The sequence below is a fragment of the Ambystoma mexicanum genome, chromosome 13, assembly GCF_040938575.1.
Source record: "Ambystoma mexicanum isolate Mex_15411 chromosome 13, UKY_AmexF1_1, whole genome shotgun sequence".
Classification (NCBI taxonomy): Eukaryota; Metazoa; Chordata; class Amphibia; order Caudata; family Ambystomatidae; genus Ambystoma; species Ambystoma mexicanum.
In genome coordinates, this window is record NC_090938.1 from 603,400,501 (window position 1) to 603,417,836 (window position 17,336).

Below are 17,336 nucleotides of genomic sequence, written 5' to 3' on the forward strand. Positions count from 1 at the left end.
CACTATCCGATGCCCCTGCATCAACCTCCACACCCATGCCAGGTGCCCCTCCCCCGATGTACACTGGGACGGACACGGGGACAACGATGATAACATCGTCACGGCGGGCTGATCAGCGCAACCGAGGGCATCCCCACCGGATGAGGTGGGGTCGTTTCATGCCATGGTCACCAAAGCTTCCAAGCTTTACCAGCTGACGGTCGTAGAGACCAAGAATGATGTTTCCTATACCAGATGCGTGAGGCCAAGAGGAAGACCATCATGGCAGTGCCCCTCCTGGACGAAGTGTGAGAGGAAGGCCTAGCGCTCCTGAAGAATTCTTGCTCGCCCCCGGCCAAGCAGGATAGGCTGGAGAAAAAGTACTGGGTGCCGAAGTCCGCACCCAAGTGCATGCGGTCACAACCGTTGACAGACTCGGTGGTGTCGGTGGCTGCGAGGAAGAGGTTGTCTAACCCATTATCGTCGTCCTCAGTCCCTGCGGACACAGAGGGGAAGAAGTTGGACGCCATAGGGAGGAAGGTCATTTACTCCGGCGTCGACCATCAAGGCAGCCAACGCATTGGCTATCCTGGCCGGGTACGACAGGGAACTGTGGTACAAGCTGGCCTCGATTCTGGAGTTCCTACCCGACGACAAGCGGATGGAGATTATCGCACTCCTCCAGGAAGGTGAAGTGGCGTCAGACCATGCCATCACAGTAGTCCTGGACATCTCCAACACAGGTTTCCGGCAGATGGGGAACAGTGTCTGCCTCTGTCGTCGAGGATGACTGAAGGCCACCAATTTCCACTGGGAGGTCCAGACAAGGGTACTGGACATGCCCTTCGACAGGGATAACCTCCTCGGGAAGGCCCTCGACGAGTCTTTGCAGGCCATCAAGACGGATATGGCTTGTGCCCAGGCTACTCTCCAACGGCACTGCTCTTTCTTTCGCGCCTCTGGCAGAAAGTTTTGCATATTTATGAAAGGTTTTGGTGGAGGCTCCTCGTTGTACCGTCAGCCCTCCCGGCCCACGATCCAGGAGGCCTACAGAGGCTGTTTCAAGGCTTTTGGTGGAGGTGGTCAGCGTCGTCGTCGCCCCCAAGGCGGAACGCAGGACTGAACTGGCCAGGACGTCAGGCCCCATGCACCCCGGTGGGAGGCCGGCTGACTGGATTCGTCAGCAAGTGGGAAAAGATCTCCACGACAGATGGTTGATGGACACTCTCACCCACAGGTATACCCTGGAGTTTCAGCAAAAGTGTCTGCGGATCCCTCCAGTGACCTGGCAGGAGCAGCACATCACTCGGCTCAAGCAGGAGTTACGGGCCATGCTAAAAAAAAAAAAGGGCCGATCGAGCTAGTTCCAGGACGACCCGGGGCTCCGGAGTTTATTCCAGATACTTCTTAGTCAAAAAGAAGACTGCTAGATACAAGTGTCCAGATGCTTCACAGACAGGATCCCTCTTGATGAGGAGTTCCGTCGGGCAGTAAGGTGGTGGGGTGTACACTCCAACATCGCCCGAGGCACAGGGTTTCAAAAAACCCCGTACCAGGAGACTGTCACCACGGATGCTTCCCTGAAGGGATGGGAAGCCCACACCGGATGTCTGCATGCCAGAGGCCTGTGACTGCCAAAGGAGAAGGATCACCACAATAATATCCTGGAGCAGCGGGCAGTGTTCTGGTCCCTTAAGTCATTCCTTCCATCCCTAAAGGGCAAGGTGGTGAGGATCTTCATTGACAACACCACCACAATGTTCTACATCAGGAAGCAGGGGGGGCACTCAATCCCCAGCGCTCTACAAAGAGGTCCAGAGCTTGTGGCACTGGGCCGTCGGACAAGAGGTGTTCCTCGCCCCCTTTCACCTGGCCGGAGTCAAGAACACCATTGCTTACTGGGAACTTCGGCAGGACCAGGTGGACCACATCTTCATCAACCGTGGCAGTCCCCAGATCGATCTGTTTGCGAACGAGGTGAACTCCAAATGCCAGACATTTGCCAGCAGGTTCCACCAGCCGAGGAGCATGGGGGATGTGTTCTCCTTCCCGTGGGAAGGCCTGTTTCTTTACGCGTTCCCCCATTGCCTCTCCTGCTGCTAGTCATCAGTCAACTCAAACAGTGCTGATGCAGGATGATACTTGCCGCCCTGCCGTGGCTGAGGCAGATTTGGTACCCGGATCTTCTTAGCCTGCCAGCATAGCCTCCGGTCAAGCTGCATCACGAGCCAGGATCGCTGAGCCTGAGGGCTTGGCTTCTGCAGCCCTAGAGTTTGGAGGATACAGTTGCCGGCGGACTGCAGGGGAAAAGTCCTTGCCAAGGCCAGAGCGTCATCAATTAAGTGCTACAGTCACAAGTGGAAGCGTTTCACGACATGGTGCCAGTCGCAGAAGATCACCCCTCTAAGGGTCACGGCCCTGCAGATTCTTCCATACTTGTTGCCCTTGGAGAAGGTGGGACTGGCGTACGCCTCTACCAAGGTGCATCTGCCGACTATCTCCAGCTACACCAAGTCTCCAGGAAGATCTTCTCTTTGGTCCCACCGTCTCGTCGAGGAGTTCCGCAAAGGACTTTTTCAATTTTCTTTTCGGCTGATGAAGGCTCCTGCCCCGGCAGGGGAACTCTGTGGTGCTGATTTGGCTCATGGAAGCCCCCTTCAAGCCTATGCATCAGGCCCCTCTCAAGTTCCTCTCGAGGAAAACAGATTTCCTTGTGGCCGTCACCTCTGCCAGGAGGGTGGGAGAGATCAAGACCCTATACTGCAAATGGCCATATGTGACTTTCCACAAATCGAGGATGGTTCTAAGGCCACAACCTTCCTTCATGCCAAAGGTTCAGTCGGAATTCCATCTCAATGAACCTTTGGTGTTACTTGTATTTTTTTCTGAAGCATTCGTCACCAGCTGAAAGGCCCTTGCACTGGGTGGACATTGCTCATGCTCTCAAGTTCTACGTGGCTCTCACGACAACGTCTCAACTGTTTGTGAACTTTGGTCCTGTAACCATAGGAAGCACTTGTCCAAGGCTTCCATCTCCAGGTGGCTCTCCGGCTGTCTGTATCACACACTGTCATCTGTTGGCAAACTGACCGCTGCACGGCCGTTCGAGAGCCCATTCCACCAGAGTGATCGCTGCGACGACGGTGTTCCTGTCTGGTGCCTGCTGGACATCTGCAGGGCTGCTACGTGGAGGTCTATGCACACCTTCACAAGGTTCTACTGCATCAACAGGGATTCTAGAGAGGAGTCCAGGGTCGGCCAAGCAGTGCTACGCAACCTGTTCACTTGAGGTGAGTATGTTCCCAAGGTAAGAGTATTGCTTCTGTTGAGCCTTGCCACATCCTGAGGTTGTGTAATGTTGTACTGCAATGCACTCTTTATTCATGAGCATGTGAATCCATGCCAGACCCCATGCTGCAGAAAGAACAAGTTACTTACCTGCCAACTATTGTTCTCTGGCATGGGTCTGGCATGGATTCACATGCAAACCCTCCCTCCTACCCCTCTGCAGCTCTTCTTGGTCATACTACCACTGTATGTGTTTACCAAATCTCAGGATGGCTGCCAGAGGAGGGGCTTAAGGAGAGGGCAGTCATTGGCTGGGGGCAGTATGACTCAAAGTACAGTGATTGGTTTAGAGGAGAGATACAGTTTATAAGTGAAAGTGAAACTTTTTTCTTTTACCGAGGATTCCCAGCCTGGTGACAGGGAATATTCATGAGCATGCCAGACCCATGCTGGAGAACAATAGTTGCAGGTAATTAACTTGTTCCTTCCTGATGGTCAGAATGAGGCTGAAGGGGCTGGGCTAAATCTATAAGAGACCTGGTGTCCATTCTGAAACTGTATGCATGGAAGGGCTGAATAAGCTGCTTGTGTGGAGGGTGTCCTGCTGTACTGCTGTTGTGACGGGCAAGTGCTTTGGGGGGATTCTAGGGGCATTGAGGCTTCCCCAAGAGTCTCCCTGTCCTTGAAGGGATCATTTGTTTTCCATGATCCATTCCGGCTTTTCTCATTTTGAGAGAAGTATATTGCGGTAGTCAATCTGAGGGTGGTTTGCCTGTAGAATTTCAATATTTGGGCCCTGAGACAGATTTCCTGATGTCTTCCCTGGCTTAAGTGACCTGGCTAGGTATTTCGCCTGGTTTTCCCCACATCCCAGTCCCTAATTTAGCTTCCTAGATCCGGTTAGGGTTTTGTTTCCGTTATTGAGGGGGCATTACGGGAAATGTATTTTTCTCTAACTAGCTCATGGTCACCAGAAGAAATTCATGGGGAACTTCATTGCACATATGTAACAAATAACACTACTACCAGCTTTTGCAGTGCACACAGCTAACTTGACAAAGAGTACTCACCCAGTCTTGCTGAGAGGATCGAGGTGTCTTGGATGGCACATTTCATAGTTGTGACTCTAGTGAGGCATTAGTTCAGAACTCTCTAGTGCAAATCAGGATCTATGAAACATTACAGAAAATCAAAGTTCAAAGGGTGCACCGCAGAGCTACACTGGTGGAATTTCACCTAACAATTTAGTATTTCCTTGATCCCTTTACAGATAATTTACTCTGGTTACAAATACAAGTTCTCCATGGGATATTTGTTAGTATTCATAACCTCAGTTGTGAAATGTAAAGCATACTGTCATGAGAACTTGCATAGTTTTCTTTAAATTATCTTGTTGATTTTTGCTTCTAATCTCATACTTCCGAACAGGTACATCTTGGGTTTCATAAGCAAGGAGCGAGAGAGGGCGATTCTTAGTCCTAAGCCGCCTGGAACGTTTTTGCTGCGCTTCAGTGAAAGCAGCAAAGAAGGAGGAATCACATTCACCTGGGTGGAGAAGGATATTAGTGGTATGTCCATTTTGTTCTACAGTGCAGTTTATATTGTAAACTTGTAACATACAATGCTACAAACATTTGTTTTGTCCCAGGATCTTCAACTTGGTGTGAATGAGAAATTATTTTGAGCCCTCACATGTTAAGGCCTGAATTCCACGTGGCTTTTTTAGTTCCCTTTTTGGCTTACCATGTATGCTTACAGAAATGTATGGTTAGGTAAACATCCAACCACTAGTATTTTCTCTTCTCAACTGAAGTATTTGCATTGAAGTGACCATCTAAACCTTATTCTGTTTCTTTAAGTGGCTGCACCACATTCTACCTACATTTCTGGGATGGATTCACATGCTCATGAATATTCCCCGTTGTCAGGCTGTGAATCCTCGGTAAAAGAAAAAAGTTTCACTTTAAAACTGTATTTCTCCTCTAAATCAATCACTGTCCTACTGGGTCATACAGCCACCATCCAATGGCAGTCCTCTCCCTAAGCTCCACCCCTGGCAACCATCTTCAGATTTTTACTGCATGCTTCAGGGTTGGGAGTCCTCAAAGTTGCTCTCTAAGCTATTTTCATGTTTTGTCGGATTTGTATCCAAAATAGTAACATTTGGACCGTTTTTTGCTTAAATATTTTCGACGAAGGACCGAGGCCGGCAGTGGGGATCCGCTACCGGCGAAGATATTTATCCACCGTCGGAATTGTCATCAAAGTTTCGAGAAGGCCCGGCCTTGGGCCTACTTCGTGCCTTTTCAACCATGAGTGGGGAGAAGAAGGAAAGTCGAAGCCTCTTCAAACTATGCGTGAATGGGTGGTTTAAGGAGTGACTTTGTGGAAGATCGGCATCATAAATGATTGTATTAGTGGCATCCGGACCACGATGAGGAGGGATGTGAGGGGTGCTCTGGTTTCTTGAAGAAAACCAAAAAAGACTGCTAAAGCAGACTGTCATCGTGGCTCAAGTGGAGCAAGGCCACTGACTTAACCGCGGGGCAGAGTCGAGCCTCATCTAGGACCGGCCGGTCCGAGATGAGCAAACTTCCTCTGAGAGGAGATTGAGATCCTTTGAGGACACCCCGTTCAAGGGGGTCCAAGAGAAGGCAAAGCCCTGCGCCGCTGTGTTTGCCACTGATGCAGGGCCTGAGTCGGGCAGAAGGCGATCGCCATCACCGGTGACCTCTACAGTGAGCCTAACATTGAAAGGATCCTCTTGAAAGAGGAAGTCCCCAAACCCGGCAAATCTCAGTGTGTCCGCGGATAAGCTGATGGACAAGTCCGGGGAGGACTTGTCGAAGACCTCGCAGCATGCCAGGTCTACAGTCGACAAAAGCAGCGACGAGCTCATCGTCACCGAAGTCAATGACGACCGCTGCGATAGTGCTGAAGGAGAGTGGGTCAGCGAAGGAAGTGGTGGCCACTCCATGGGTGTCCTTACCCCCGAGGTGAGATACAGCTGCGGAAGCAGCGACAAAGGCGGTGGCTACTCCGGGGTCAGGGATAGATCTCACGACCGCACGGGCCCAGCATACTCCGGAGAAGGAGAGAGAGAAACAGTCCCTCCGGTGGAGCTTCCCCAGTACATGGATCAGGGGGCTGTCCCAGACAGACAGGTGCTCATCTACTCTAATACGGACAAGGACAATGATCTGCAGGACGTTTGCTACATGTATCACAAGGTGTTACCTGCTCGCAAGAGGAGTCATGTCAGCCCAGATCCGACTCTCTTGGCTCCCTTCATCCCTAGACAGGGATATTCTAACAGCCCTGCACACACTGGTCACCGAAATCCTCCAGGATGGCTTCGACACGCAGGAGCCCCCGAGGCTAAGCTCAAAAGAAGGTCAAAGGGAACGCTGGACCTAGCCATCATCTGACTCCTCCACCACAACCTTGTTGTGAAAAGACCCCACCCAGAGCCCTAGACCCACATACGGACACAGCCAACAACACGGACGACTTCTTCATCCTGGCCGACAGGGAGACGCTGCACGCGGATGAGCCCCATAGGGCCTCCCCACCCGACAAAGTTGGATCCTTTCAACACCTTTGCTGACTCGATCACCAGAGGACTGTGTTTTTGCCATGAGTGGGAACTTCGGCAGGACCAGGTGAATTTTCTATTCAGCAAATGGGGCCAGCCCCAGATGGATCTCTTTGCGACGGCTGCGAACACCAAGTGCCAGAGGTTCGCCAGAAGGTTCCCTCAACTGAGGAGCTTGCGGTGGTGGGGGAGATGCGTGTGGTGCCGGACTCGGAAGATTACCCCTCTGGGTTTTACGGCCCGCAACTCAACCATACTTGCTTTCCTTGGCCAAAGCGGGACTGGCTCACACCAGGCCTCCGGGAAGACCTTCACTGTGGTCTCACAGGCTTGTCAAGGAGTTCCTCGAGGTGCTCTGTATGACTTTCCCGCCAGTGAAGGCTGCGGCCCTGGCTTGGGAGCTCAATGTTGTGCTGACTAAGCTCATGGGAGCGCCCTTCGAACCTATGCATCAGGCTCCGCTCAAGTTTCTGTTGTGGGAAGACTGCTTTCCTGGTGGCTATTACCTCGGCCAGGCGGGTCGGGGAGATTCAGGCCCTGTCTTGCAAGCAGCCTTACTTGTCCTTCCATGCTTCAAGGGTGATACTGCGTACACACCCCACCTTTATGCCAAAGGTACAGTCGGAATTCCACCTCAACTAACTAACTTGGTGTTACCAGTCTTCTTTCCAAATCCGTCGTCGCTGGAGAGGGCCTTGCATTCAATGGACATTGCTCGTTCCTTGAAATTCTACGTGGCACGTATGAAGGACTTTCAGAAGACTACTCTGTTGTTCGTCAACTTTGGACCTGTAAATCAGGGAAAGGCCTTGTTGAAGGCTTCAATTTCCAGGTGGCTCTCCGGCTGCATCATGCACGGTCATCGACGGGCTAGCAGGCCGCTGCCAGGCCGACTGAGAGCCCACTCCACCAGAGCCATCGCAGCTACGACAGCATTTCTCTCTGGTGTGCCCACGCTCGACATCTGCAGAGCTGCTACGTGGAGGTCCACGCACACCTTCACAAGGTTCTACTGCATCAACAGGGATTCCAGGGAGGAGTCTTGAGTCGGCCAAGCGGTGCTGCGCAACCTGTTTGTTTGAGGTGAGTCTGTTCCAGAGAGTGTTTATTGCTTCTGTTGAGACTTGCCACCTCGCGTGGTTGTGTAGGTGTACTGCTGTGTAATCATTCATGAGCATGTGAATCCATGCCAGACCCCATGCTGGAGAAGGTTTAAGTTACTTACCTGTAACTATTGTTCTCCAGCTTGGGTCTGGCATGGATTCACATGCGAACCCTCCCTTCTCCCTTCTTGGTTCATACTGCCACTTTACGTGCTTGCCATATCTGAAGATGGCCACCAGGGATGGAGCTTGGGGGTAGTATGACCCAGAGGACAGTGATTGGTTTAGAGGAGAAATACAGTTTGAAAGTGAAACACTTTTTTTCTTTTACTGAGGCTTCCCAGCCTGACGGGGAATATTCATGAGCACGTGAATCCATGCCAGACCCATGTTGGAGAACAATAGTTACAGTTAGGTAACTTAAACCTTCCTTTAAAATAGGTTGGTAGAATGTCCTTGGAGTTTGATGCTACATGACATTAGTAGATGCCAACTCCTTTCACACCTAATACGTTGAGCCGTGAAGTATTTTTGGTTTTATTACATTATCAACTTAATGCAAAATTAAGTTCATAATGTTTCACCTCAGACCATTTAAATGAGAATCTGTCAGGAAGTGCACCTGTTTTGAAGCCAAAATCTGCCATCCCAAATAAACATTCATTTTTATAAAGTTGGAACAAAGCATTGACACCTGCAGGCTTGTGCAGAGTTCCAAGAAGTTTAATTTGCAAGAAAAATGTTTTTCCTCTAAAGTTTGCTTTGTTAGTGCATTCTCTATCTGGGGTCCTCATCTAATTTCTTTGTTTTACATAACAGGAAAAACTCAAATCCAGTCTGTGGAACCGTACACCAAGCAGCAACTCAACAGCATGTCATTTGCAGAAATTATCATGGGCTATAAGATCATGGATGCCACCAGCATTCTTGTCTCGCCTCTGGTGTACCTGTACCCTGACATTCCAAAGGAGGAGGCCTTTGGAAAATACTGTCGGCCGGAGAGCCAAGAACATCCTGAACCTACAGACTCAGGTAGTCGTTGATTTTCTGTGTTTCATCGCCTTTGCGAAACAACCACCATGCACTCTGAGAAAAGTCTTCTGAGGAGAAAACGCCCGTAGGCAGGTAACCCATAAGCAGATTCACATGTACTGCAGAGATGATGTGAAATGGTGCCCCTTTATCACATGCAACAGAAGGTGGCTTTCTGAAGAGGATTTTGCCCTTAAAAACTTTATTTTAAATAATTCCAGATGTAAATTGTTTCCTGGATTAACAGCAGGGGAAAGAGTTTAGTGCACTAGAATGACTTGTGTTTTCTTTACCCATGCAAAGCTGAATTAGCCTACCTAATGACTGACCTAGGTTGGATGTTAGGAAGGACACCAGTTAATCTAGTACCCCTAAACTGTTTATTTCGATTGAGCTTATTACAAAAGTGTGGGTGGGAAACAATGCAGGGTCTAAATTTGCATAGACTGCCAGCATCAATTTGACATTTATGACTAAGAGGTTTTACGTTTTCTGTGGGGGACCGAATGTGATGCAGAATTTATTTCCACTGGCAAACACTCCTGATGAGGCTGTGTGGATTGAACAAGCGTGCCCATAGTAATATAACATCAGAGGTTTCTTGTCTACTGGTTGCTAACTATCGACCTTGAAGATCAAGACCTTTTCCATGCAAGGCATGGAAAACCATTCCAGGATTGAAGACTCAACCCAGCAGATGTGGGGAGGCACCAGGAACGTTCAGAAAACCCAAACTGGCCCTCCCAAGGCAGAAAAAAAACTGAGATATGCCCAAACCACTGTACTCAGACAGTATGGCGAGGTAAGAGTTGGAGGTTGCAAAGACAGTGTGAATCAGTGGGAAACACCTTCATAGCAGAACAAATCCCCAAGAGAGGGATGCATGGACTTAACAGGCCTGTAGTTCCACTTCAGAAAGGCCCTGGCCAAAGGCCAGTCTACCAATCACTTCAGGGTGTCGGAGCAAAAGGTCAGATGACGAGCAAAAGGTCAGATGACCAAACATAATGGTTGATCAGTAGTATTGCCACTCGGCCTAAGCCACCCGCTCAGGAAGTGAGAGGGACAGCCCAGGGATTTACACTGGTGTAAACCAGTTTAAACCAATATGCAGGATGCCATGTGGGCTCACAATAAGCCAACCTGGTCAGAACGACCATTTGAAGGCCAACCTGAGGTTGCCCTGAACAAATGGAGCCCTAAAATACAAACTGGCAAAGAGCAGGATTTTGTTTTTTTTAAATCCATTTGTACCACAATAGCTACCATAAAGGTGCATTGGGTTACCAATATGCTGAAATTGATTGCACCACGGGTGAAGTCGATGCTGCCACCAGCCTACTCCTTAAAACCAATGTAGAGTGAAATAATCACCCTAGGGCAAAAAAGGAACTGAGGCTGCCCAATACCATATACCTTAAGTAAGGTAACTAGTGTTTCAGTGGCAGGGAGACTTCAGGAGAAGTCACCGATATAGCAAAATAAAGTGGGATAAACAAAAAGCTGACAGGACTTAAAGAATTGCCATTCAAATCTCCAAAATAGGATTTCTGTCTCAACAATCAGACTATGACTGAATCTGTCAAAACGTCAGGGGTAGTAGCACAGCTCCATCCTTTGGAGGTCTTGCACTGCTCCCCCCATAATCCTTGTGCTTGGGTTCCAGGGGCTTCTTACAAAATCCATTGGTTGTCACTTGAGAGATTCCTCGTCTGTGCAAGGTCCTCACTGAAAAAGCTGGAAGAAAAAGTATTTCTGGAAGCATGGTGTCAGGCCTGATTCACTGGAACCAGAGTACCTTCGCTTGACAAATGCTTATTAACGATAAGCAAGAACCAAAGGAGCGTCTCCCCTTGCTTCGGTCGAGTCCACTGCTTCTCTGCTACCAGGCAAGGTTTTTAAAAACATTTTTTATCCAATACGTTGTGGCCTCAGGCCTTAAGTATTGAAGTTGCTTATTCGGGAGTGCAATCCTTTTTGGAGAAACGTCAAACGCCCCATTTTCCAGCAAACGTTTTACCAGTCTTAGACTTGTCCTGCCCTTCAGTACTAAATGTTATTTGACCAACTTATTTTCCTAGGCCTTTGATTTTCAACAAACTACCTGGCTCTTCTGTACCGGTCCGCCTTCTCTGATGTCTAAAATGTCTCATCCCTTAGATTGGGAATGTCCTTTCATTGAGCTACAGAGAAAAAATAACATATTTACAACCTTTGTTTCGGCTTCTGACAGGCTTTGTTGCTGAACCTGCTGGCTGACAAACCTAATGGCAGAGTCGCCCCTGCTTCAGTTTAACCTCCGGGGCCAGTACCAATGAGTAGTTGACCTGTCCTCCTTTCAGCGGCGGCAGTGATGAATGCGTCTGACATTATTAGAACACTTCGTCCTTCTCTGAGTGGGGAGCTGCCTGTTCCACTAAATGGGGGGGGAGGGTTTAGAGGCATGATGTTTAAACGCATGGAAGCATTAGGCATATACCTTATCTGGAAGGCCCTCAGGTTGGCTCAGGTTTCTTTTTAAACCATAGGAGCCCTTTTTTATTACATTGGAATCCTCAGTGATCGAGTTTGTGTCGCTGCCCTGGAAAATGCCTTAATGTTTTAAAAGTTGAGGCCATGAATATGTCATCCAAAAACGGTTATTTTGTTGTTCAAGCAGTATTTATGCCAATGTAGCTGTTGATGCTGCAGCACTAGGCACAGGCAAGTTCCCTGCGTTACAATTTTCTTTTACTCCTTGGAGAAACAGCAATGCCTGGGATATGGCAGAAAGAAAATATTACAAAATTACAGCCATTAAGACCGGTTAACCCCACCTCCATTCTTTTCAGTTAGTCATCCCAGATATTGGTTTACTTGGTGAAATTCTTTGAGCAGTCACATCAAGATGCAGCAGAGTAGTTTTCTTTCCTTCAGTCTTGCTAAGGGAACGTCCTTACTGCAAAGTTTAGTAAACAGGGTCTTGACAAAGTAGAGCAAGGAATTACTCCAGGGAAAGACTTGAGGCACCACGCATATGGAGCCTCAAATCTGTTGTGAAGGAGGTTTTAAACCTACCTCATGATGGCAAGAAACTTGTAACCCCAAACATACATGAATAAGTGCCCAATTCTCCAGTGAGGCAATAGCGAGGATTCAATCATTTCTTAGTGACCGTACCATGAGGGTCTTCTCACCATCTGCAGCGGCTGACCCTATCCCCATCACTTGTGGAGTGCCACAGGGCTCCTGTGTTTTGCCAACATTATATAATATCTTCACTAAGCCCCTGTTTGATAACTTGGACCATCTGGGTATCACCTACACCAATTATGCAGATGATACCCAGATCCTCCTCCCACTCACCAGGGACTGTAGTGAGGACCTAGCTATGGAGAACAGAATCTACAGCATCGTTCAGGCATGGATGGCCACCCATGGACTCTGCCTGAACGATGCCAAAACAGAGCTTCTCATCCTAGTCACTACACCCCTTCTTAACAGACTAGGAGCGAGTTACTCTTCCTTCATTCATTTCGATGAGAACCTCATTCAAGTACCTAAGGAAGTGAAAACGTTAGGTCTGTATCTAGACTCCACTCTATCATTCACTAAACAGGTACATACTCTAGCTTCATCAACAGTTTATACATGCAAACTAATTAGAGCAGGCAAACCATTCCTATCCCCAAACAGCTTCATGACCTTAGCCAGAGCCTTGATCATCTCCAAATTAGATTACTGCAATTCCCTATACATTGGAGCGACTAAATATACTATTAACAAAATACAGATACAGCAAAATAATGCTCTTCGAGCCGCACTGAATATCCCTAAGCGAGAACATATTTCTGATACAAGAAGGAAGCACAAATGGCTTTCCACTTATGAGAAAATTAGACTTAAAACTGCTTCCCTCACACACAAGTGTCTAAACAACAAAGCCCCACAATACTTTGCAGACAGATTCTCTAGAACAGTATCTACTAGACTAACAAGATTAGCAAACACTTATAGCCTCCAGGTTCCCTGATTCAAACTTTCCACTATTGGAGGCTCCAGTTTTCCAGTCAAAGCAGCCCAATTGTGGAACGAGCTACCCACCACATTGAGAATGGAACAATCCTTCACCAAATTTAGGCTAAACTTGATCAGTTGGCTAATAGAGAGAAATGACAAATGAATGCACTATTCTATTCTTGATTACATAGAATTTCTGTTCCTGTTTACAACTGTTTCAATATTGTTAAATTGTTAAATGTTGATTGTTTAATTTTGCTTACCAGTGACACTTTGTAACCTTTAACCTTTTACTAAGCTGTATGTTTTCTTACTCTCCTGCGCCCTTATACCCTTGGGTCTGGTGTGCATAATGAATACTAAACAAAGTGCATCAGCAGTGCAAGTCTGATCGGGGCCGTCTCGCCTACTGCTAAGACTTTTTGCTTTCATTTTTCCGTAGACATTTTAAGGCATATAAATCCAAGCAGCCTTCTTTGAAAAAATCCAGCACTTTTACCAAGAAATGTTTTCTTATTTAAAAAAAAAAAGAAGAATGTTTTTAAAAAAGCAAGACAAGTTTCTATTTCTAGAGCAGCCTGTCATTTTAAGAAAATTTTTCTTTCAGGCAGGGACCGGTTTGGCCAGTTTTATGAGCAAGTAAGATGCAACATACACATGCCACTCTCTAAGAGCAGTGACCGCTTGCTCACTGTTCTTAGAGAGACACAGCTTCACCTCACTGATGATGTCCAACTAGGCTGAAACACGTGTATGGGGTTGCTTTGGTACTCTTGTTCAGAGGAGAATTGCCTAGCATTTCGGTGCTGGACTGCCCCTGGGCAGGACACAGACTGATGTGTGGGGATATTTCTTCTCTGTGAAAAGAACAGTGAGCTAAAGACTTGGTTGAGACTCTCCCAGGGGCCATCCACCCAAGAACAAGTCAATGGGCTGTGTTTGTGCTGATAGTTTCCCAGACCCCCCTGCTCCCACTGTTTTACTTTTGTTATAAAACAGTTATAATAGGTGAGTAAAACCTAAGGATGTAATAGACAATTATAGGTGCTTTTGAAATCGGGGAACCCCAGATTGAGGTAAGCAGTAACTCTTGTAACTTATTTTTGGATGGCACACAGCTAACACAAGGTAAGTAAAACCCACATACTTGTTTTAACTTTACAATGAAGGGGAAAGTAAAACCCAATGTTACACTTTTTCTGAATGACTCAAAGTTATTCTAGGTAGGCAACAACCAAATTCAGACTTATTCTGGATAGGCTAGCAGTAAGTCAGGGGAAGCAAGACCCGGTTGGGGAACACTCATACAATTATCCTCAGGGGACTAATCTGGTGATACCAACAGTTGGAGGACACTCCTTCAATTACCCTGCAGGAATAATCTGGTGAAACCAACACTTTACTTTTCGGAAGAGGCACAACCTAATCACAGGAGAGTAAAATACCTTCACATCTACTTTCTATTAGAATGGCAAAGCAGTTTCTAAGTAAGAAAAGATGTTAACCATACTTTTAAGAATAGTGCATCACACATTCAAGATCAGTAAACTTTTGTAACTGTTCATTCTTAGTTACAGTTACCAACCAACTCTTTACAAGTAAGTAACTTTTAAATACTTGGATTTCTTTTTCTAGGCAAAAGTCCCAATCCCTTCAAAAGTCTTTCCCTTATTCTTGGAGCATGAGTGTTCTCAGTGGCGGAAAGGAGGGTCACTAGGACTAGTGACCAACTGGCAGTGTCAGAATAGGTTCTTTAGTAACAAAAGTCAGAGTTCCTTTGGAAAACTGGGCAAACAGGTAAGTACTTTACTTTAGAGTTTGAAGAGGGTCCAGGGGCTTCACAGAAGACACACTAGCAGTATTCTAGCAGTGGGACTGAGTGCACTGGATGAGTGACCTGCCCATCACAGAAAACAACCCACAGCTCCACAGAAATCCTAACAGGCTTAAGGTAAGTACATACCCAAGCAAACACAGTACCTCAGCATTGAAGAAGATTTTGCAGCAGGAGAACCTCAGGGTCTGCAGCCAACTACCCGGTCAGTGGATTCCTTGTCGTGGTGACTGAAAACAAGACCTCAGAAGGGATTTTGCAACAGGGATCGATGAAGGCTCTAAGCAAGGTTTCCCTTGCGGCTGAATACGGTTCTGCGGATTTGGCCCCTTTTCAAGGAGCACAGAAGAAGACGGAAAGTCACGGTTGAATTCTCGTTGTTACAATGGTCCAGCACTCTGGTGAGGTGACTTATCAGACTTGATTCGTGTCTCTGGAGATCCACCAGGATGCCCTCCAAGTTTCAGCGAGATTCGGAATTCGGAAGACTGTGCACCGCACGATGGCTTGAGGTCCCAGGGTATTGGGGTATTACAGCAACGCGTGGAATGGCTCAAAATGCCGGTCTTCTTGAGTCTAGTGGGTCTCAATAGGCTCTGGGTTGGGGTCGTCGTTTTCGGAGTCCCCAGGTCGATTGGAAGGAAGTGCTGCAGTAGGCTCGGGTTACACAGCAAGCTCTCCGGTCGCTGGAAATCATCTCTGCCGCTTTTCCTTCGTCATCCTCCTTGGTTTAAGTTCCAGTGGTCGACTTCTCTTCAGCTTCCAGGTTCGCAGTATTTATCAGGAATTGCAACACAACTTCTGCATTCTCTCCCTGCATTTTACCCGAAGGGGCGGTCTGGTTGTCCAACCAGGACAGCCAGCCCCCCACTGGGATTTGTGCCCATTCAGGCAAGGCGTAAGGCAAAGGGCTGTGGAATTTTGGACTCCTCTCTCGCCTCCTGCCCTCAGAGACAGACTGGAGCCTGGGTGGGGAGTCCAGGGGACTCCCGCCGAAGATAAAAATCACACAATGGAATTTTCCACCCTGGATGTCAGGGGAAGGAACAAGAAAAGACCAACACTAAAATGGCGAATAAAGAAGACCGGGGCCATTTTGGTAAAATGACCACCCTTAGGTGCCTTTACTGCAGCTGTGATCACAGCCCACGGTAAAGATGCACCAAATTAATACAAGGTATCGCTGCCACCAGCCATTGAAGGTAAGCATGTCTCTGTAACAGGATTGTTACAGTTTTAATGTGAAAGGAGATACATTGTATCTCCCCAGCACTCCACATTAGGTAGGGTGTGCTGGTTTCACTTAACAAAATGTAAAAGGGATCCAAAGATCCTTTCTACCCTTGGGAGCTGTAGTTCTCGTGAAGTTAGCAAAAGAAAGTTAAAAGGGGATCCCCTAGGGCAACCCAGCAACAACAGGCACTTATTGCCAATAAGTTGTTAAAGAGGATAACTTTAAAAAGACACTAGGGAGAGTCTTGAAAATGACACCCATAAAAAGAGTTAAAGATTATGAGTGTGGAAAAAGGTTCCCACTCACTGAGGTATTGAGGAATAATATCCCACTAATAAAGCAAAAAGTTCTAGGGTTGACCCAGGTTAGGAAGATTTACCAGTTCTGTGAAAATCTTACCTAACAATCCCCCCTTTGATCTCCAGTATGGGACTCTTAATGTGCCGGAGTGCCTCATTTCAGAGGAGAGCAGGATGCAGGACCTGTGTGACACTTTGCACAACGCAAGTTGTATTGATACCTCTCCTGAGCTGGAGTTCGGCAAGCCAGACTGGGGAGCATGCCGACTCTTCATATAGGCACCTTATGTCTAAGGTGGTGGAAAACTTGGGCTGGTCCAGACCTCCAGCGCATTTTGATCAGGATGATATTACACATATTTTGGACAGGGGTCCGCCTACGGATCCGGTGTTAGGTTCTTCAGAAAAGGGTGGCCAGGAATTGGTAGACCCCAGAAACTAATCAGGTGGTTGACAAGTCTCTTACAAGAAAATACCAGCCCTCCAGTAGCAACCCCGGCTATCAGTCAAAACACCCCACTCCAGATACTCTGGTGGTCCAGGCAGCTACAGCTACCTCAAAGCAGGCCGCGTACCCTACCATCCCTCCTGATAGGGACGATAAGCGTGTAGATGGATGGGCGTGGAAGGTATTTTTGGCGGGGAGTGTGGCGTTGAAATTGGCCAACTCCACCTGTGCGCTTGCTAAATTTTCATACACTCTGTGGGAGTGCATCTCCATGGCGGCAGAGCACATTCCAGGGGATGAAAGGGACAGCTTCCTGGCTATTGTTAAGGATGGCAAAGAAGCTATGTGTGAGTCCCTCCAGTCTGTATTGGATTCTGCGGATAGTGTTAGCAGATCCATGCTCTACAAGCACTGTGATACGCAGGTTTGTGTGGTTGGGGAAGTTTGGTTTTGCACCTGACGTGCAGGCTTGTCTTCTCAACATGCCATTTGATGGGTCTCATCTTTTTGGCAGCAAGGCTGACG

At 47.7% G+C, this 17,336-nt stretch overlaps 1 protein-coding gene across 5 annotated transcripts in view; it reads left to right on the forward strand.

Moving 5' to 3' along the window:
* STAT3 (signal transducer and activator of transcription 3) overlaps positions 1–17,336 on the forward strand; it is a 609,635-nt gene that overhangs the window by 505,436 nt on the left and 86,863 nt on the right. For 4 of the 5 annotated variants that reach the window (XM_069634450.1, XM_069634449.1, XM_069634453.1 and 1 more), the window contains exons 20-21: positions 4,696–4,835; positions 8,785–9,000. In XM_069634450.1, the coding sequence (XP_069490551.1) occupies positions 4,696–4,835; positions 8,785–9,000 (356 nt within the window). The remainder of the gene's footprint in view (positions 1–4,695; positions 4,836–8,784; positions 9,001–17,336) is intronic. The other variant, XM_069634452.1, reaches the window with a different exon arrangement.